We start from the raw sequence: 22,369 nt of genomic DNA on the forward strand, positions 1-22,369 counted from the left end.
AGACAGTTTCTAAAGGAATGAGTTTTGTAGGCACTTGTTTGTCCGACATAGCGTCTGGTATCCGCGTTTGTCACGACACGCATACGTCATCTCGAACTAAATAATCGGGCCGGGCCAGGCCGGGCCGGATTGAACTGGAAAGACCTGACCGTACTGTTTTGGGTCCGAACATTTGGGATCAATTAGATGGTTAGGACTTTCTACTTACAAGTTTTTGATTAGATGGCAGACAGGGTCCCAATTGGAGGGCAGTGGATCTGCAGTGGGACCCACATGATGAATGGTCTAGATTGATGATTGAACTAACAACTTACATTAAATTGTCCAAAGTGAGTTTTTGCAGTAATTCACGCCCATCACATAATTTTGGAATGATCAAGACCGTTAATCTGGGCGTGGCTAGTTTGTAGATGTTGTAGATTGAATGGCAATGGCCCTTGAGTGGGCTTTGGTTTTCTAAAAAGATAAATGGGCTCGAGCTCAGGCACGCCTACTTACAAGGTGAATTTCAAGTCCAATTAGGGTTCTCTGGTTAGTTGCAGAAAAGCCAGCATGGATTAAGAATTTTGCTTGGCATTTAGGTGCCATGTCGGCAAAATTCTCAGTTTGGTTGCCAATATACCATAGAAATCCATGGAGGCTCCCAGTGATATCTCTTGGTTAATCATTGCATGTCTGCTGATGTGACACCCTTGTCCCCTCTCTATTATATTCAAGCCCAAAACCACAAAAAAAAGGTGGAATTTTGCTTGGATTTAGTGGGGACAATGCCTTCTATCTGTCAAAATATTGGTAATGACACCCCTACCGCTACTCTACAAGGTTGAACCAAACACTACCTACCACCATTCTCCAAGGTAAGTTACATGCAAATCCATTGCTTGTCTCCTCCCTGTTGACTGCTTATTCTGCTACTCTCCGAGTAGGCGTGCAACTCGGGTCGGGTTCAACCCGAAAATAAGTCGGTTCGGGTCAGGTTCGAGTTCGGGTTTGGGTTGAGTTTTTCCAACCCGGGTCAGGTTCGGGACGAGGGTTTGGGCAACCCGACATTTTTTATGCTTTTTTTTTTCTAAGCTTAAAAAATTCAGGTTTGGTCGGGTTGAACTATGGTCGGGTCGGGTGGGTTGAACCTCGTATGGTTGGAAATCAGGTCGGGTCGGGTTCGGGTTGGAAAAAAGGCTTCCTCGGACCCGACCCGAGTTGCACCCCTATCTCCGAGTCTATGCCGAGTGCAGCTAGGGGTGCAACTCAGGCGGGTCGGGTACGGGTTGAGGCCAACCACAACCCGACCCGAGCAACTATTTACTCAACCCGAACCCGAGTTCCAACCCGACGAGGTTCAACCCTACCCGACCCGAGTAGCCCTTTTTGCCAACCCGAACCCGAACCCGACTTGAACTCAACCCAGGTTGAGAAAACCCAACCCGAACTCGAACCCGACTTGAACTCAACCCAACCCGACCTGAGTTTTTCCCGGGTTGAACCTGCCAGGTTCGGGTTGAGCTCGCCCGAGTTACACCCCTAAGTGCAGCCTGGTGGTCCCTGGATGCCTTTTGGGGTTTATGGAAAGAAAGGAACCTGCAAAATTTTGCCAGGTTTTTACTTTCGAGAAAAAGACAGTAAATGCTGAAAATATTATCCCCCTCTCCCAACACGCATACATTCACTAAACAAATGATCCTGACCCTGTGATCATAAGGAAGCCCTTTCAAACACCGTTGATATTTGCAGTCCTTGATCGTGGGTATCATCTCATATCATCATAAAACTGATCTTTGCATACACAGAAAGGTTATGGCAACCATATCAATGGCTCCAAAACAACACACGTGCCGCATTTATGGAGTGGCCCGCAAGGAAGGAAAAGAATATCTTGCTGCAAGACCTCAGCTTTCCTACGATAGGCGCCAAAATTGCGTTATCAGACCATAAGCATGTGATTGAACAAATTATACAAGAGAAGAAATAGATGATAAATACCTCCGTCCATCGTAGTTGATCCTTAGCAAAGATGATTCAGGATCCTCGACGCTCTGCAAAATGAAAGAACAATGAAAGGTGGCCTTCTACTCTCTCCACTTCCTTATGTGTATTCTAATGGGAAGAAATACAACCTTATGTGTGAGAGCAGGGACCAATCCTGTATTTATAGTAACATAAAGGAAACCCTAGAGCCGACCCATTACGGACTCTTGTTCCTCAAATAAGGTCACAAACCTTATTAGGCTTACAACGGGCCCACACATTATTAACCCATTACCATACCCTTTCCAATGTGATGTCACGTGGCGAAGGTGCTCCCGGCTCCAACCTTATTGATCACTAACCGTATATGAGCCGATCTGGATTACTCTTTACCATAATCTAACATTCTCTACAATCCAAGTTTACAAAAACTAAAATATGTACTATGAAAGTCCATAAAAAATCTTACATCTATCTATCTGTAAATATAATATCCTCCTTTAAGACATGGGCCACCATTACTACAAGCATGGCAAAAACCCCTTTAAGTAATGGGACACAACTTAATACATATATCAGACAAGTGTGGACCCCGATCTGAGAGAGAGGCGGGGAACGGGCCCCACGCTAAGTCTCATTGGATCATCCACATGAATGGAGAGCTCTATCAAGGAACTCTCGAAAGAATGTGCCCCTCACAGCATGAGTGGCGATAAAAGGTGAAATACCTCTCGATTCGGGGACTACCCAGATTCGAGGCGTACCTTAAACAAAGAAGAGTCGACATCCAAGGAAGTGAGCCAAGGATCCCATACTATGCTCTGTTGCAACAGATAACCAGAGATTATAAAAGAAAGGTCCGTGCCTGGTTACGAATTCAGAAGGTCTAAGGAGCACCTCATCTGCCCAAGTGCAAACACCTGGTCTCTTATGTCATTTATTATTGATTTTGAAGAGATTTGGGCGAAAGTCATATGAAATGGGAACGAATATCTCCGAGAAGACGTCTACCTAATTATGCATGTCTCGGAGACGATTAATGAATACACTTAAAAAAGAAATAAAATAAGTGTCACCTAAAAGTAGCTAGGTTATGAATGTCATACCTAATTGGTGTCTAAGTTCTGATGGACATACACATGCAAGCTACAGCTAAAGGTATAGTATTAGTACATGAAAGTAAGAAAACACAGCAAAACATACAACATAAATCAATTCTAAACATAACTGGATAAAATGAATCCTAAAACTCTAATGCATTGACTCGGACCAAGATGGCCGTCCATCTCAGCTGCTCTACGTATCCCCGCCTCGGGAAGAATCGGAGTCAAAGTAGTTCGGTGCCCTATTCTAAACTAAAATGCCTAACCATCTAGAACCGATATCCTAGACTCGATCCACTAGACTCGACTGATTTTTAAAGCTTTTTGTACGATTACTTAAATTCAAGTGAATTGTAATTTTTAATACTCTCTATATGCCATAACTAATGCAAGTTGGTTAGCCTTAAGCTAATGCAGGTGGGCCTTATATCCTATCTGCAACTAGGCTGTGCATCCTAAAGAAAACCATGGGCTGACTATATGCTTCCTAGTTTAGCCATCGGTTCGACTAAATGTCTAACCGATCAACTCGAGGCCTCCTAACTCTAGGGACACTCACACGACAGGACACACCATATCAATACAAATCAAGACAGACTCCTAATTCTAAAACACCCTAAACAGCTAGGACATACTCCTAACTCTAGAAGAAGATCTTTTTGAAAAGGTTTTGAAGAATTTTTGTATTTTTGGAAAGTTTGAAATGTATATTTTTAAAGGTTTGGCTGGACCTGGGATGTGGATCCCAAGCTGCACTACGTACCTCGTGGAAAGGGATCAAGCCAACGTAGTTCGGATTTTGACGGAATTTTATTGGGACCTAACTGGGACCTAACTGGGACCCTACTCTACCTTGGGGCAAAATTTAGGGTCCTAGAGCATTCATTTGATGGGATTTTGCTCAAATATGGAGGGATTAGGATACGGTCAAAATGGGGTGTCTACAACAAGTAAGATAAGAAAAGATATTGTTATGTGAAGGATATACACATAACAAATAGTTGTTGTGACATGGTCATGGCTAATCAAGAAGGAGGGAGTTCCCCCAACTTGAACAGATCTGATGCATGAATGTAGCCTCTTGAGGAGGGGTATGTACAAGTTGGGTTGTTGAGACTTGAGACTAATCAGTGAAGAAACTTGACAGATTGGTATTTATGGGGAGATAGATTGAAGTCTGGCTTCTTGGGAAGGATCTAATGTAGAGATATCACTTTGAGAAAAACAAGTTTCTAAACATGTCAACCCATACTTGTGCAGACATCAAGAAGGAATTCACTGTGTGTTTTTTGAGTACTTTTGATTTTGTTAGATGTGAGGGCCACCCACTAGTTGAAGAAGGTTGAAAAGACACGTAGTGGGAAGACCAAATCTAACGATTAGGCGCGTTTTGGGAGGAAATTGTACAAGTAGACTCCCAAAGTTTGCAAACTAAAAAGGTTGGGATCATTTTAAAAAAATGATTCAATGCTTGAACAGGATTGCAGATTTTCAGTCCAGTTGGTCAGGGCATTTCCTAGATAAATGAGATAAAATAAGGTAGCATAGAGGGTTATTCTGGAAATATATGGCGTGAATACTTAAATGGGTGCCAAATGTTACCAAATTTGGATGTGGGGGACATTTTGAGAAAAAAATGGTTTAAATACTTGACTGTGTGACAACTCTATTTTTGTTTTCCTCAATCTTTTTTGTCTTTTGTTTTCTTGATTTTGTGGACTTGAATCTCTAAGTTTAGGTTCTTGGATTGCAGTATTAAACAGTATTGATGTAAGAGAAAAAGAAAAGAAAATTCTCATAATAAAAGTAATAACCAAAAATAAGGTCTCATGGGTATTTAGCTTTGCAGTTGACCGTTGCTTCCTTAATAGGGAAAACAGTGGACTCTATCTCTCAGAACAGTGGTGCCCTCAATGCCTCAAATTCACTCCAGGTTGATATCAGTCTACCAAAAGATCAAACAAACACTAGTTGAAGAGAATGATGAGTACTTTGAGATAGTGCTCGTTTGGGCTAATGGTTCTTGGGCATTTGTTAGGAGATGAGATAAGGAGGGAAATTATCAACTCTATTGTACGGTCAGCAGTGGTGACAAGTGTCACTCAAGTATAGGTTAGCATTAGCTGGTTTTCAGTTAGTTGTTGTAATTCTATTTTTGGTTGTTATGCATTTCTGTTGTAATCCGCTCTATTAAAAGGGCAAATGGAATGAGAATAAAGGAATAAATTACATTTACACCCCCTCTAGTTTCTGACGCATCCACTTCTACCCTTATAGTTTAAAACTTGACAACTACGACCCTGTAGTTTCAATTTGTATAAGGTAGGCCCCCTCAGTTGAGGGTTCGTCCACAGATTGAAGGGTTAGGATGATTCGATGGAGCTGATTTTTTTAGCACACCCTATCTATGTTAGGGCCCATCAAATGAACGCTTTAGATCATCCAAACAATGTGGGCCCACTGTGTTTTTGGTAGTGTTTGGATTCGGGTATGGGCCCACATTGTTTGGATGATCCAAAGCGTTCATTTGATGGGCCCTGACATAGATAGGGTGTGCCCAAAAAATCAGCTCCATCGGATCATCGTAACCCTTCAATCTATGGACGAACCGTCAACTGAGGGGGCCTACCTTATACAAATTGAACCTACAGGGGGTGTAGTTGTCAGGTTTTAAACTATAGGGGTACAAGTGGATGTGTCAGAAACCAGAAGGGGTGTAAATGTAATTTTCCCTATAAATTTTTCAGCAAACATTTGGGGATTTCTTCTCTTTCCAATTAAAAAGAGGTTTGGGGTTTAGAGTTCTTCCATCAAAAGAACTTAGGAATTCTAGAATTCCTATCATCATTCTCTTGAAAATAGGGGTGCAACTCGGGTGGGCTCAACCCGAACCCTTCAGGTTCAGCCCGAAAAAAAGTCAGGTTGGGTTGAGTTCAGGTTGGCTCCGGGTTCGGGTTGCATTTTTTCAACCCGGGTTGAGTTCGGGTCTAGTTCGGGTTGAGGGCTTGGGCAACCCGACCCGAGTGAAGCCCGGCATTTTTAATAAGTTTTATTTTTATTTTTTAAGTTTAAAACCTCGGGTTGGTCTGGTTGGGTCGGGTTGAACTCAGGTAGGGTCTGGTTCGGGTTGGCAAAAAGAGTTCCTCGGGTCGGGTTTGGTTGAACCTTGTCGGGTTGGAACTCGGGTCGGGTTCGGGTTGAGATTTGGTTGCTCGGGTTGGGTTCGGGTTGGCCTCAACCCGACCCGAGTTGCACCCCTACTTGAAAATGGTTAATGGTTCTTGGGCTACATGTAGTTTGATTTGCCTAGGTATATCGATTGCACGGTTCTTGTTCATCTACCAAAGAAAAGGAAAAATATTTTGTGGGCCTTGTTCTATCCGAATGAAAATGTCATATAGTTATTGATACTTATGCAAATGTAATAGCATGTGTCAAAAAAATCAAAGAATAATAGAGATAAAGGCAAGAAGAAACAAGGGACTGATTTGTGTGTTCAGTCCCAAATTTGGCCCAACTTCAAATTGAACCGATCTTTGTACCATATCTCATCTAATAGGGGGTGGTTAGGATCATTATTGTCACGTTTTGGCCTGTCAGAACTGAATTATGTAAACCGGAAAAAGAAAAAATAACTTTTTTTTGAATGGTAAAAAGAAAAATAATTAATCTCATGCACGTAATGATTTGGAGTTTACCCCCCGGCAGACATGATTCATATAACAATATGTGCTTTATGGCTTAATACTTGATGGGAGCTTAAATTCATTAGTCTTATGGGGATTTATATTTATAAGGTTTTATATAAGACAGGAGGGCTTTCGTAGCAACCCAAAATTTGCCATTATAGTATGGATAAGGTAATTAATCGCTAATGAGGAATTTACATTAATAAGATAATTAAGAGCTAATGAGGAATTTATATTTATGAGATATGTAATGATTAATGAAGAATTAACATTAAACACCAGTGATTGCTGTTGGAAGGAGGCTGGAGTTTGAACTTATGTCATGCAGATTGCAGTTGGAAGGGATTTGAGGTGGTATATAAAATTCATTGTGGCAAACCTTTTGTATTGTTGATCGAGATGTATGGTGAAAAGGGTTTTTTCTTTAGAGAAGCTCAGCGCTTAGGACTAGGTTCAATACCCAAAAGCTCCATTGAGCTGCCCCATACCTACGGGTATCAGTCCTTGGATGTAAGGAATGCAAGGAGATTTTTTCCTCGAAATGGTTGGGTAGACTCTAAAAGAAAGACAGGGTCGAGGGGGATGAGAAGCAAGAGGACCATTTCTGCCTCCCATCTGTCGCATTGGAAATGCCCAGGCTCTGGGTATAGGAATTTTGGGGGTCGGAGGTGGTGTAAGGAGGGAGCGCAAGGAAGGAACCCTCTAGGAGGTTTTGTAGATACAACCTATTCGATTAGTCCCTGCAGAGGCCCGTCGGAGATTAGAATACCAATCAAGCAGATCGAAGAGCGATCATTGGCCCTTATAAGATGCTTGGTATGAGCAATGATTAATAGTAAATGGAGTCTGGATGAGATTTTGGGCAAGAGCCAAAAGTCTCTAGAACATGCCCCAATTACCAAAATCTTTCTCAATTTGGCCATTATTAGTCCTTTTCAGTTTTGAATCGGAATCCCTACTTGAAAGGCTCCTTCACCAAGGATCAGAGGCCTATGGTGATTTCCTCTCTTCATTGAAACCTTATAATCCATCAATAACCTCTTCAATGAAAGCTAGATGGATCAGATTGTACGACATACCGCTCCATGCATGGATCTCATCAACAGTCGAGGCTTTGGGGAAGTACTTTGGGCAAGTAATTGAAGTTCAGCTGACCGGTAGCCACGATCATTGTATGAGTTATGCCTCGGCTAGGGTTTTATCCACTGAATGGAAATACCAAATTCCTTTTACTCGTCTCAAAATAGGTTCAAGTAGCTTCCTGATACACGTTGAGGAGGTAGAAGAAGGGACACTAACTAGTGAACTTCTATCCAACGAAGAAGGATTTCCTAATGCTTCCCAAGAGGCCGAAGACAAGAACAGTAACATGTCATAGCCAAAGAGAAAACCAATCAGCGTAGGCAAAGGAAAAACATTTCCAAGGAAAGGAACAAGGGAGAAAAAAGAGCTGTTGCCCAAACTTTTTGAATTTGAAGTAAGTGGGGGTCCCGGACTGTTTTCCAAGACTCAGGGCTGCGTTTGTTAAGTAAAAAAATGAAAAAATTAGGAAAATCTATGTGCAAGGATTCCTAGAGTACAATAATGGCCAGTATAGATGGCTCTCAACTGAAGGCGGCTAAACACTCTTCATTGAAAGGTAAAAATATCTTTACAAGGCTTTTGAAGGGCTCAAGAAAATCTAATGAGAGCCTCGATAAGTCAAGTGGTAAAGTTAATTGGGCCAAGAAGGGCATGCGTTATTTACGTGGAAAACGTGTCCCTTCGATATGGAACTTGAAGAGTTGCCGTAAAAGAGAAGGCTCCATCTCGAGAAGAGGCGATAAATCCAACATAAATAATCGTTACCACAAACTCCTGACACTTTAGGCCTCTAAAGGCGGTCTATCACTTTTTAAAAGGAAGCTTCAGGGTCATCTCAAAGCAGAGAAGAACAAGAAGAAAAAAGTACAGTCCTCTACTCAAGGTCTAATGGAAAACCCTAACTCTTCAAGGAAAAGGTGACGGGGAAGATAAGAAAGGGAAAATGAAGGTTGATTGGGTGGAGTCATTAGATGTAAACAAAAAACCACCGAAAGTCAAAGAGAAAAGGCCTTACGAAGGGCCTCCAACACCAGAAGAGCTACAACTTGAGATTCTAGAGAAGGATTGTAAATAGTTCAAGGCAGATGCTAGTAAAAATATAGAGGAATTCTTCAGCTTAACGGGAACGAGAGATGTCAAAAAATTCCTTGTTCCAAAATACAAATTTCCTTTCTTTCAAAAGGCCCTTGAAGAAGAAAGAGGGGAAAGGAGGTAAAGATGGGTGTTTGTGCAAAGAGAGAAAAAGAGGCTGGAGGTAGTTCTCTCGGAGGAACATGTGTCATGTCGGGTAGAGGACGATGCTAGTATAGGGGAGGAGGTGGACGATTTCTTGGCGATATGGAATATTTTAGAGTCAGGGACGGATGACCACTCACCAAAGGACAAAGGGAGGAAAAGGGAAAAGGCAAGAGTCAAGGGCAGAAAAAGGATGGGTCTTCGGACCCCAGTATCTGGAACTCCCCTTCCTCTCACTGTTGTAGATATCTTTTTGGGTTGGTCTTTTGGTGTCCTTTTTGCTTTTCTCTAGTTCTAATAGTCTTTAAGTGAAAATTTCTTGATGGATTTTGAAGGTGGTCTGGATCTTTTTGGAAGTAGAAGTCTCTGGTTAAAAGTTCTCTGTGGTGGAGGAGTATCTCTAGGCTAGAGTGAGAAGATATCTCTCTTCAAGGAATCTTTTAAGTATTAATGGAGTTGGAGATTTTATTAAAGGCAGGGTCCTGATAGTTCTTTCTTCAACAGTAGTGCTAAATGGAAGATAGTAAAGGAACGTCGGAGTGCGCTTGAGGAACCTTGTTCTTGGCCACTTGAGATGTATTTTCTTCTCTGTTCCAAGGAGCAAGATGTGTGTATGAAACAATGCAGCTGCTCGACTATTATCGAGTTTCTTATTAAATTGCCACTGCTGAAGAAAGCCCTATGGGTTAGTATGTTTAGTCTCATCTAATCAGAAGAAATTAATAGAGTTCGAGTTACAATGGGGCGAAGTGGATTGGTTGGGTCGGTTTTAGGAGCGAGAAGTATTCAAGATTCCTAGTGGAGATCGCAAAGGAGTTGAATGCTGGCTATGATGAAGGAATGTTCAGGATTTTGGATAGATAGCATCTTTTGACCTTGCTAAGTTTCTCTTTTCCAGACACTGGAGATTGTCCTGATGCTTTCATGCTTGTAATCATGGGGGACTCCTGGTCCTTTTCTCATGTACTATAAATATGATTTATAAATATTAATGTCATCTTTCGAAGAAAAAAAAAACATTTACAAGATATTTAATAGCTACTAAGAAATTTAAGGTTTTTAATAGCTACACTCGACTCAACTAAGCCTTTGTCCCAAACTAGTTGGGGTCGTCTAATGAATCCTTTAGAAAATTTTCATGAAGAAGGTGAAAGAATCTACCCGGCTCAAATTGACTACGTCTAATCCTGACACTAGTTGGGTTCGTCTACATGGATCATTTTCTTCCATTCTCTCCTATCCAAGGTCATGTTCAAAAGTTTTTAATAGCTATGTTGAAATTTAAATTTATAAAGTTCTAAACAACGTGGGGAAGGGGACATGGAAACCCAAGTTTTCTTATTATATATGTTATACATTGACTAGTGCACAAATTAGTGATATGGAAAACAGAGTAAAAGAAAATATTGTTAAATGTGTTTGATTCGGAGTACAGGAAAATAAGGCAAGAAAGTACAGGCAGAGCAAAAGTTAGTAGAAAATGGAAGAGTAAAATATCCAAATGATGAAGAAAAATCTCCCAATTGAATAAAAGGATCGGCTGCAGAAGTCAAAGGGGCAAAGCAAATGTGGCAAGGGCAAAAGTGTTGAAATGCTTGGAGCTATAAATTCCTTGAATCTGGGTCCAGTGATGCACTAACCCCAAAAACAAAGAACAAAGTAATGGTGATTTTTCCTGTTTCTTGGATTGCCAATGGAAATTTATAAATTCTAACATACAAAGAGAGAAAAGGCTCCTGTGTTAAAACACCTTGTTTTTATCCCTGTTAATCCAAGACCATGCAGATACAATAGTTCTCATGACCTAGAGCTACTAGAATATTAAGATCTGCATCCTTCATTGATGTAATATTGGGAGTTTACCCTTTGACTGCATCCTTGTGATTCTAGCCTCAAGATTGAATCAAAACAAAAGCTTGAAATGAACTCAAAAAAATTTGTTCATGGTTTCACAGGATTTTGAAGAAGTTCGTATGAGAACCAAAATGCAAGTCTACAGTCTCAATTCTCATTGGGTCTCTTTTAAAATAGTTCGCATATGTTGAACAGATTTGGTCAGCTAAGATAAGCTGTCTTTTTTATAAAAAAAAAATAGCTAAGGTAAAGCTGTCTTGGATTCCCCTTGGAAGAAAATTTGACAAAACAATGCCAAAATGCATGACTGATGAAATTTCAAACATAGGAATCTACATGGATAGTCAAGTCAATGTCAACTCCAATCCCTTCTAGGACCTGGTCAGATTGTGCACAACCATCCCTTACGTAAGACATTTATGTTAGAATGAAATTCTAAGATAATAAATTGAAAGATGTTAATCACAGATAATCCTATGAACTGGTCAAATTGTTCTCCTATGACTGCATCCTTGTGATTCCACACTCAAGGATTGAATTAAAAAACAAGATGGAAATGAACTCAAAATTCTTTTATGGTTTCGCAGAATTTCTGATAAATTTATTATCTTATTATGAGAACTCAAATACAAGTCTTATAATCCCACTGAGTCTCTTTAATGATATTTCACATCCAGTTAAGCTGTCTTTGATAATTTGATTCCATTTGAGTCTTTTTGACAAAACAAGAAACAAATGAATGACTGATGAATTTTAAGACCTATAGATTAAGAGCTACCCATCAACTCTTGGATTTTATCTGTTATTTTTTATTTTTTGAGAGGTAGATTTTATTTATGTTAGTTGAATCACAGTATGATATCAGAGCGTCAATCATAGATTTGTCCAACATCATTTGGTAACAGAGCCAAGATGGATCCTACAAAGTTTTCTGGTCTTGAATTGAGTGGAGTCGAGTGAGAACAAGAATATGAAGAGATTCAAGGAGATGTTGCGATAGGAAGCACAAAGACAACCAAAGAATGAAAAAGATGAGAGAGCAATTCACACAGTTCTCGCACCGCCACATGCTCCATAGTCACAACAAATTATATCACTTGATTGTGTGCTATGCATAGAAGATGAAGAGGAATCCTATGAGAATGAAATCAACGAATAATTCTGAGAGGTATGCCAATCTTTTCTAACACCACAAACTGATCCAGAAGAAGATTCATTCAATACTACAAATCTTCAATCACAACAAATGATATCACTTGATTGTGTTCTATGAGAAGATGAAGAGGAATCCTATGAGAATGAAATTAATGAATAATCCTTAGAGGTTTGCCAATCTTTTCTAACACAACAAACTGATCCAGAAGAAGATTCATTCAATACCACAATCAGTAGAATTAGTGATGAGAAAATTGTACCGAAGAAAACCCCATTAAAAAATGTGAATGAAAATTGGCGTACGTTCAATCGATGATGGAGTGATTTGATCTACAGATATATAGCTTATTGACGAAAGAGATGGTTGATCAATTGGAGGAGAAAAGTATTGAAGTTTCGTTCGTCATCCTTTCCATTTTAGAGGAGTTTATTTGTATCTTTTATGACGATATACTAGGGTTACCATCAGAGCATTATCGCTCCAAGTATCTTGTTTGGAAATGCAAAGAAGCCCTTACGATTATATATCGTTGCATCAAAATTTCCGTTGAGAAGAAATATCTTTGGACGAAGACGACTTGAACTCGAAGGTGAATTCGTTTCAAGATATGGTGACTAATGTAGTACAACTTCGTAGACAGATTTGATTGCACGAAGATTAATTGCGGCCCAGATTTTTGCATAGGTTTTTACCAAGAATAGTAGCCAAAGCATGAGACAACGAGGTTAATTGTTGTGATTTTCATCCTTTTGGTTTGTCACATATTGAAAGGTTATTTTTTGTGATTTTTCGTAGAAATTTATCTTTTATTTCATTCCAAATTTGAGGCATATTATTGATGATTGTAATGAAGAGGTACCCATCGACTTGGATTTTAGTTTTTACAAGTTGCATCATAATTTGGTATCAAAGAGTCAATCGTAGATTTTTTTTACATCAATAACCCATCTTCTAGTAAAAGGAAGTTAGCTATAAAGTTATAAAATAAAATTTAACCAAGTTCCACAAACTCTCCATGAAAAGTGTATGACTTCCAACTTAACCCTCTCCAAAATAATTCGACCCAGTCCATAAATTTTGAGTTTCCATGATTAAGAGGAGTAGTTTTTTTTTTTTATAATAACGAGTAGTTTTGGACATTTAATAATGAAGCTACTTATATATTATCGTAAAATTTTCATTTGTTCCATGAGTAAGTTCTGGATAATTTGTCTTCCCATTTCTCTGATCATGAAGCCGATGAAAGAATTGAGAGTGTTACAAGAAGAAAATAAAGGATCCCAAATCTCCATACATATTTCCCTACTTTGGAATATGATGATCGTTTACTAAAGCTGAATAGTTGGATTGCAAAATTTTTCGGCGAATATGCTGGTGTGAATAAAAAAACGATTATCCTATATACACATGAACCAGTTACAGAGAAGGTGGAAAAAGTGAAAAATCAATTTCAATGAATCAAAGAACGATTATCTGATATACACATGAACCAGTTACAGAGAAGGTGAAAAAGGTGAAAAATCAATATCAATGAATAAATAAGAATCTACAGCCTCAAGAATAGCATATACATGTCAAAATCTCATGATTTACATTCGGAGAACTACAAATCCTGCCTACATAGTGGGCAGGAACCATGCCTAATAAGCCAGTTATCGATGCAAGGTAGATGAAACATGTGCTGACAATGAGGCAAGTTACGCACAGTCTCCCCAAGTTGGAAGTCCTGAAAAGAACACAATAACAGAATGTTAAGAGAAACCCACATGTTTCAACTTATCCTCATTTTACTAAACCTTTTTTACTTTCAAGGATAAGCAAAGATGGTTAACAACACTGACCTGTAGGCATACTGAACAACATATTTTCTCCCCAGATGCATCCACATTGTTTTTTGTTGTAATCTTGATCTTTGGGAGCTTCTCAATTGAATCCTCTGCCAGTCCTTTGGTGCCACCACTTCCAAAAATGTCAAGAACCTCCTCAAAGTTTATTTCCATGGAACTAATCTGCTCAACAAAATCCAAAGTTTCTCACATCACAATGGCCGATTACATGGAGTTTTAACAATCAAAATATACCTCGATAAGTAGCAATACCTGATGATGTACTGAATTAAATATTACTGGACCGACCTGGTCACGGACTAGCCTCCCATTCAAAAGACTTGTAAGGATGTCAATCTGTAAGAATCAAATAACAATATATGAATACCCATTAAGAAATATACAAGAAATGTGAAACTCCAGATCTAGCTTCCAGATCAAATTCAAGAATCTAATTTCAAATTTGTTGGGGGTTCCATACAAAAGCAAGATCTCACATCGAAAACAATGAAAGGATGTGGTGTGCTTAGAAGGGATTGGACACCCATCCTTGCAATAGCAATCTGCAATTTCAATGACAAAGCAAAACGAAAGAACCAAACACAAGCAAACACACAAAGACACAAAGATTTACATGGTTCGGCAAAGCCTACATCCCCGGCAGAGACAATGAGAAAATCCACTATAAGAACAAGAGATTACAAGAGAAGATCGGTATCTCTCACCAAACCCACAATAAACCCTAGCACACCCTTTTTCCCCTTTGTTTTTTTGAGCTCTCAACCCTCTTCAAAGACAAGAATACAAAAATAAGCCCTAAAACCCCTTTATATAGAGCAGGCCAAAACTTACTCTTACCGGGCTGAACTCACTTAAAACGGGCTGTGCCGTCTTCCACAATACATAATCGATACGCAAGAGTGGGAAAAAATTGATACTGGATAGAAGGATAAATGATATGGAAAAAAGACTAAACAAGAGAGATATTAAGTTACCATGTATAGGAAACTCCAAATTCCGGATTCATCAGAATTCCAGATAAGAAGAGATGATTCAAGGACCTCAATTGAAAAGACAGCTCCAGAAATGGCTCCAATTCCAGCCCCCCGAAAGAAACCGCTCTCGGTCGCTTGGCCTATAAAAGCCCCTGTCATCGCTCCTAAGATGGAACCCACTGAAATCACATAAAAATAAGACCTTTTCATAAATAACAATGAAGAAACCTTATTATAACTATCAAATATATATTAAAATTCTTGAAAATACAATGAAAAAGAGGAAGACCCAGCTGGGTTCTTCAAGAACAGAGATCAGCTTCTGGAGAGAAAATGGCATAACCAGCCATGGACATACAAATCACACATTATTAAAGAAAAAAAAAAGGAGAAAACCATATAGGAAATCACCAATATAGATTGAAATTCTAAAAAATACAATGAAAAAGAGAAAGACCCAGCTGGGTTTTACAAGAGCAGACATCAGGTTCTAGGAAAAAAATGGCATAACCAACCATAGACATGCAAATCACACATTATTAAAGAAAAGACAAACATATATATGAAATCAGCTAGCAAAGTACTGAATCAGTACAATCCCTATTAAAATACCTATGTACCTTTAAGACCCCTAAAAAGGGAAAGAACAGTACCATCTTAAATAACAATGAAGAAACCTTATTATTACTATCAACTATAGATAAAAAAATTTAAAAATGCAATGAAAAAGAGAAAGACCCAGCTAGGTATTACATGAACAGATATCAGTTTCTATAAAAAAAAAATGGCATAACCAACCATAGACATACAAATAAAACATTATTAAAAAAGAAAAGAAGAAACCCATACCAGAAATCATCAAAGTACAACCCCCATTAAAATACCTATGTAGCTTTAAGACCCAATAAAAAAGAAAACTAACATCTTTCTCTATTTAATTCCCATAAAAAATGGCATAACCAACCATAGACATACAAATAAAACATTATTAAAAAAGAAAAGGAGAAACCCATACAAGAAACCAGCAAAGTAAAATCCCCATCAAAATACCTATGTAGCTTTTTAAGACCCAATAAAAAAAACTACCATCTTTCTCTTTTTAATTCCCTGTTTCCTTCTCCAATAAAAACTAGCTTTCAACAATAGATAAGCCCAAAAAAAAAAAAAACAACAGGGAAGCAAAGAAAGGGGACTAACCAATTGCAAAGAAGAGGAGGAGTATTGTAGAGAAAATCTTGCCAAGTATTGAAGAAACAAAAGAGCCTCCACCATTTGTAGCTCTTTCAACCCAAATACGAGGAGGAGGATTAAGAGGAAGAGATGAGAAAGAACAAATCCTCTCTATAGACATTTTTTTTGGCTGTATGAAAAAATGGTTGTGTTAGGAGGGCTGAAATATAGGGAAGAGAGAGAGGAATTTGTGGGAAGCTTTAAATGCGTTTTTGTGGGTATGATTTTGGCCTTCCTAACTTTCTTTATCTCTCTTACAGTTTATAATTTGTTTGTTTTGTGAATAACAGAGAGAATGTGACTTTTTCTCAATTGGGTCCTCTCCAACCTTACACAGAAAACGAAGGTTCTCTACCCATTCGTGAAAGGGAGTAAAAAAACACTTGGAAAAAGAAGCTTCTCTTTGCAATCACGCGTTTAACACTTTCATGGCAAGACGTTTTAGTTTGAAATTTCTTTGGAATTCCACAAACGTCCAACAAGTTGAAAGAGACCCACCTTTGAATTTTAATCAAATGTATGGATTCCAGGAATTTGCTGGAAAAGTTTGAATATTCTACTTTTGTACCCAAGAATAGAAAAAAAAATAGATAAGTTGAACCAGCCCTCTTCAATGTTTATTTAGAGGGACCTTCAATTTATGATGCTATCCCTCTCAAGTAACTATAATCATACTATTTTCCAATAAATTGGGAAAAGAAAGAGTATTCATAAGAATACAATTACCATCAGAATTTTTTTTTCTTGCAACCCAAACTGGGCTGGGAAATGATATTTCCACTTTTCCAACAACTCGCAGGTCCAGCCGGCCCGCCAGTAACTTAAGGGTCTGGATCATCCAAAGGAAATGATTTTTGGGGCACAACCTATTTACGTTATGGCCCATCACATGTACGGTTTGGATCATACTATTATAGTGGGGAATTTAAAAAAAAGAAAAAAAAGAAAAAGCAGGTGACCCGTGGGGTCTGGTTTCACCAAATTGTGACCCGTGAATACGTTATGCCCCAAAAATAGGTTGACCCCCACCTGTTTGCCAGGCCTATATATACCCTCTTTTGTCTCGGGGAGTCAATGGACCGAGACAGTCGGATGGACCATCCAAATCACAACTTAAATGGATAGGGATACATTTCGGGATCCAAAATTATTACAGATAGAGTCAAGTCCGTGAGACAGTCCTAAACTGATTTTATTATACTATTTTATTGAAAGAGGAAATGCCCTCTAATTTTTTGTCTATAACTTCAAGTATTATTTTAGGTGTATTTTAGTAAAAATAAGGACGTGTTCGGCAACTATTTTAACGATGGCTTTTAGCATTTTCTTTCAAAGGTTTAGAAAATGAAAAATGCACAAGATCCAAAAAATCCTGTCCGGCATCTCTTGCCTACCAAGCCCGTTTCCAATTTTCTTGACCTTGCCCCCATAAAAAGATGGGATTCTGGAGAGCGACTTGGAGTCACTTCCGCCGATTCTCGATAATCCGTTGCCGCCTGATTATTTGGGTTAGAATGAGAAGCTTTGCCGAACACGCCCTAAGCCATATGCTTTTTTTTTGGACTTGATTCCTATTGTTAGTATTTTTTTTCATTCCGTCATTTAGTCTCGAGCCACCCCCTCCTCTTCCTTCTCTAACCATTGACCCTAAGTCCTTGGCCCACTGTTTGCTGCCGCAACAGCTCACTCTCGTAGCTACTGCTCATGTTTGCAGTGACCCTCTTTTGAGAATTTTAACTGTGTAAAATGTAAGAGGGACCTTCTAGGTGGATCCGAATCCGATCGGATGAGAAATATCCGATGAGAAATTTGAATGGATTATGACTAAGACATAGGTGGATCCAATCCGAATTGGATCCATTGACAGTTTGACACCCCTACTTTGTTTAGTGTCAAACTGTCAATGGAATTCTGTTGGGATAGTAAATCACGTCATTCGAAGGTATCCTCGGAAGCCACGTGAAAATGAATATGAGCACCACAAATATGATAAACGATGTTGTAAGAGATGTCACAAAGGCACTGAAATCCATTCCTTAATTCTCTCTTTCTCACACAATCTCTGTGTCTTATATTTCTTCTCCTTCTTGTCCAAAGGACTGCTCTAAATCATGAAAACTAGCCGTTAGATGTATAACTGTTAGAATGAAAGGGAAGAAATAACCGTTTAAAAATTGAATTTAATGGAGACATGAGAAGAGAATGCCGGCAAAATTAGTGCTAGTAAAAATGGGTATGATTTTGGCCTTCCTAACTTTCTTTATCTCTCTTACTGTCTATAATTTGTTTGTTTTGTGAATGACAGAGAGAAAGTGGCTTTTTCTCAATTGGGTCCTCTCCACCGTTCGTGAAAGGGAGTAAAAAAAACTTGGAAAAAGAAGCTTCTCTTTGCAATCACGCGTTTAACACTTTCATGGCAAGACGTTTTAGTTTGAAATTTCTTTGGAATTCCACAAACGTCCAACAAGTTGAACGAGACCCACCTTTGAATTTTAATCAAATGTTTGGATTCCAGGAATTTGCTGGAAAAGTTTGAATATTCTACTTTTGTACCCAAGAATAGAAAAAAAATAGATAAGTTGAACCAGCCCTCTTCAATGTTTATTTATAGGGACCTTCAATTTATGATGCTATCCCTCTCAAGTAACTATAATCATACTATTTCCCTATAAATTGGGAAAAGAAAGAGTATTCATAAGAATAAAATTACCATCAGAATTTTTTTTTTCTTGCAACCCAAACTGGGCTGGGAAATGATATTTCACTTTTCCCACCCGCGGGTCCAGCAGGCCCGCCAGTAACTTAAGGGTCCGGATCATCCTATGAAAATGATTTTTGGGGCACAACCTATTTACGTTATGGCTCATCACATGTACGGTTTGGATCATACTATTATTATAGTGGGGAATAAAAAGAAAAAAGAAAAGCGGATGACCCGCGGGTCCACCCGGCCTGTACGGGTGGGGTCCGGATTCACCAAATTGTGACCCGTAAAATTTCGGATCATTTATGACCCGGCCCACCTATTTGTCAGGCCTATATATATACCCTCTCTTGTCTCGGAGAGCCACCCAGACAGTCGGATGGACCATCCAAATCAGAACTAAAATGGATAGGAACACATTTCGGGATCCAAAATTATTACAGATAGGGTCCAGTTACATTTTAAAATTGGTTGAAAAAGTAAAATCAGCTGCATTTGATCTGGATCCAATCAAGAGCCTTCTGTGGCTCTTTATGCAAGGGCTCCCTTTTATCTATCATTGCTCTTTATTGAAAGAGGAAATGCCCTCTAATTTTTTTTTATAACTTCAAGTATTATTTTAGGTGTATTTTAGTAAAAATAAGGACGTGTTCGGCAACTATTTTAACGATGGCTTTTAGCATTTTCTTCTAAAGGTTTAGAAAATGAAAAATGCACAGGATCCAAAAAATCATTTTCGGCATCTCTTGCCCACTAAGCCCGTTTCCAATTTTCTTGACCTCGCCCCCATAAAAAGATGGAATTCTGGAGAGCGACTTGGAGTCACTTCCGCCGATTCTAAACAATCCATTGCCGCCCGATTATTTGGGTTAGAATGAGAAGCTTTGCCGAACATGCCCGAAGCCATATGCTTTTTTTGGACTTGATTCCTATTGTTAGTATTTTTTTCATTCCGTCATCTCAGTCTTGAGCCACCCCCTCCTCTTCCTTCTCTAACAATTGACCCTAAGTCCTTGGCCCACTGTTTGCTGCCGCAACAGCTCACCCTCGTAGCTACTGCTCATGCTTGCATGGACCCTCTTTTGAGAATTTTAACTGTGTAAAATGTAAGAGGGACCTTCTAGGTGGATCCGAATCTGATCCGACCGATGAGAAATTTGAATGGATTATGACTAAGACATAGGTGGATCCAATCCGAATTGGATTCATTGACACCCCTACTTTGTTAAACAAAAGGAGGTGAAAAATGCGGTCATTTCTACGAATAGAAAAACCAAAAAAGGGTGGAAATATCATTTCCCATAATCCAAACGCCCTCGAATATGAATTTTTGTTGCATGCTTGAGTGGTGTATCGTGCTTGCTACTTAGGCCCATGTTTATGCGTATGGGTCCCCTTGGACAGATTGAATTGTGGGCCCATTGTAGATAAGTTGCAGCCCAAAAGCCCATTTATCGTATGTTTAGAACGAAGGGAGAAAAGTCCATTCATTAAATGGTTAGAATCATCTAATCGGTTTGAGATCTAGTCAATGATCATCTAGTCAGAGAAGGACAATTAGAATTAGAGTTTCGATGGATCTACTTCGGATCGAATCCACCTATGTCTTGGTCGCAATTCGTTCGGATCCTTTATGGGTTGAATCTCTGTGTTTGGTTGCACAAAAGTCGGATGACTTGGGTTTTTTTGGTAGGTAAGATGGAGTTTGACAAAACTCCTACTGGCTTATTAAATAACGAAAGAGATGTTACATTCATTGGACCAAGACACCATCCCTAACTCCGGGTGTCATGTCTTGGATATTTTGCTTCGCATTTGGGTGTTATGTATGTCAACAAAACCCCTTGTTTGGTTGCCAAGATAGCATTGAAATCTGTCAAGACTACCAGGGATGTCTCGTGCTTAATCATTGCATGCGTGCTTATGTGTCACCTATGTCTCCTCCCAAAGAAATTCAAGCTAAAAACCACAAAAAAAGGTGGATTTTTGCTTGGATTTCTTGGAAATCCTTGCAAGCCCTTCTGTGAATGGTTAGGGAACTCTACCAGAGAGGCTTTTGATAGTAGAGAATCATGAGCATGTTTGTTTTGGTTTTCGTTAATTCTGAGTCCAATAATCAGTTTTGGACTCAAAATCGATTGTTAAAATACAAAATAAACAGAGCCGAGGCAGAATGCTAAAATCAATTATTGGGTCTCATGTGGGGGCACTTATATTCAACTAAGACCGTTAATTTGGTAGAATATCCCGACGTGAGCACATCGAAGGGACATTCCATGCCTTCGATAAGGAATTAATAGATGGTAGAGAAAAGCAAGGAATGTGGGATGATGTTTGGCGAAATTATGGATTGGGGCACTGTGGACCCCGATCCGAGGACGGCGAGGGAACGGGTCCCTACATCCTCTGGATCTCCACATCGAAAGGAGAGCTCTACCGAGGAACTCTCGAAACGGATGCCACCCTCACAGCATAGCATGAGTGACGATATAAAAATGAAAGAGATACATCCTGATCCGGAGCCAGGGCTCGAAACCAAGATATATCTGAAAATAACTCAGAGTCGCCATCCATGGACACGCCATGGAACCAAAACAAATGCTCTGTTTGCAATGGATAACCAGAGATACAAAAGGTCCGTGCCTGATGACGAATGGAGAAGGTCCGAAGAGCGCCTCCAATTCGCCCGAGTGCGAACACTTGGTCTCTTATGTCATTTTTCATTAACTTCGAAGAAGTTTGGGTAAAAATCATGTGAAATGGGAACAAATATCCCCGAGTGAACGTCTACTTAATCATGCATGACTCGGGGATGAAATAATAAACACACATAAAGTAAGATAAAAGATGTGTCGCCTAATCACAACTAGGTTATGAGTGACATACCTAACTGGTGTCTAAGTTCTGGTGGGCAAGCACATGCATGCTACAGCTAAAGGTATAGGATCTGTGCATGAAAGTAAGAAAACATAGCGAAACACACAACATAACAAAACAACAAATCCTAAGACTCTAAACGATTTAGCCCGAGTCCTCGGATGGTCTGATATTCATCCAAAGAAGCCTACGTATCCCCGCCTCCACGAGAATCAAGGCAACGTAGTTCTTCGCGTCTATTCTAAGCTAGGATGCCTAAGACACCTAGACATCTATCTTAGACTCGATCTAAAAGACCGGACTAATTATTAAAGCTTCTTGAACGATTATTTAAATTCCACTGAATTGTAGATTTTAGGACACCCTATATGCCCTAACTAAATGCAGGTTAGCCCTAAGCTAATGCAGGTGGTTCCTACAACCTATGTGTAACTAGGCTGTGCTTCCTAAGGAAAACAAAGGGTAGACTAACGCATCTTAGACCTAGTCATCAGTCGGCGATGTAAATCGCCAACTGACCGGACGGAGGCGCTCCTAGCTAGGACAAACTCCTAACTCTAACACAAACGCACAACAAGCACACAACAAAAGACAAACTCCTAACTCTAAAACTCTCTATCAAGGACAAACTCCTAACTCTAGAGGAAGATC

General features: G+C 39.3%; 1 protein-coding gene across 1 annotated transcript; it reads right to left on the minus strand.

Annotated features, from left to right (window-relative positions):
- Nucleotides 1-13,514: 13,514 nt before the first annotated feature.
- Nucleotides 13,515-16,430, minus strand: LOC143854419 (NEP1-interacting protein 2-like). Its single transcript, XM_077364393.1, has 5 exons — nt 16,105-16,430; nt 14,908-15,086; nt 14,186-14,269; nt 13,928-14,095; nt 13,515-13,812 (listed from the first exon to the last, which is right to left on the minus strand). Exons 1-5 carry the CDS (start codon nt 16,256-16,258, stop codon nt 13,690-13,692), a joined length of 708 nt encoding a protein of 235 aa, XP_077220508.1. The 5' UTR covers nt 16,259-16,430; the 3' UTR covers nt 13,515-13,689.
- Between the last annotated feature and the right edge of the window lie 5,939 nt (nt 16,431-22,369).

Source organism: Tasmannia lanceolata, unplaced genomic scaffold (genome assembly GCF_043159265.1).
Source record: "Tasmannia lanceolata isolate RefF3 unplaced genomic scaffold, GAP_Taslan_0.1 ptg000020l, whole genome shotgun sequence".
Lineage (NCBI taxonomy): Eukaryota > Viridiplantae > Streptophyta > Magnoliopsida > Canellales > Winteraceae > Tasmannia > Tasmannia lanceolata.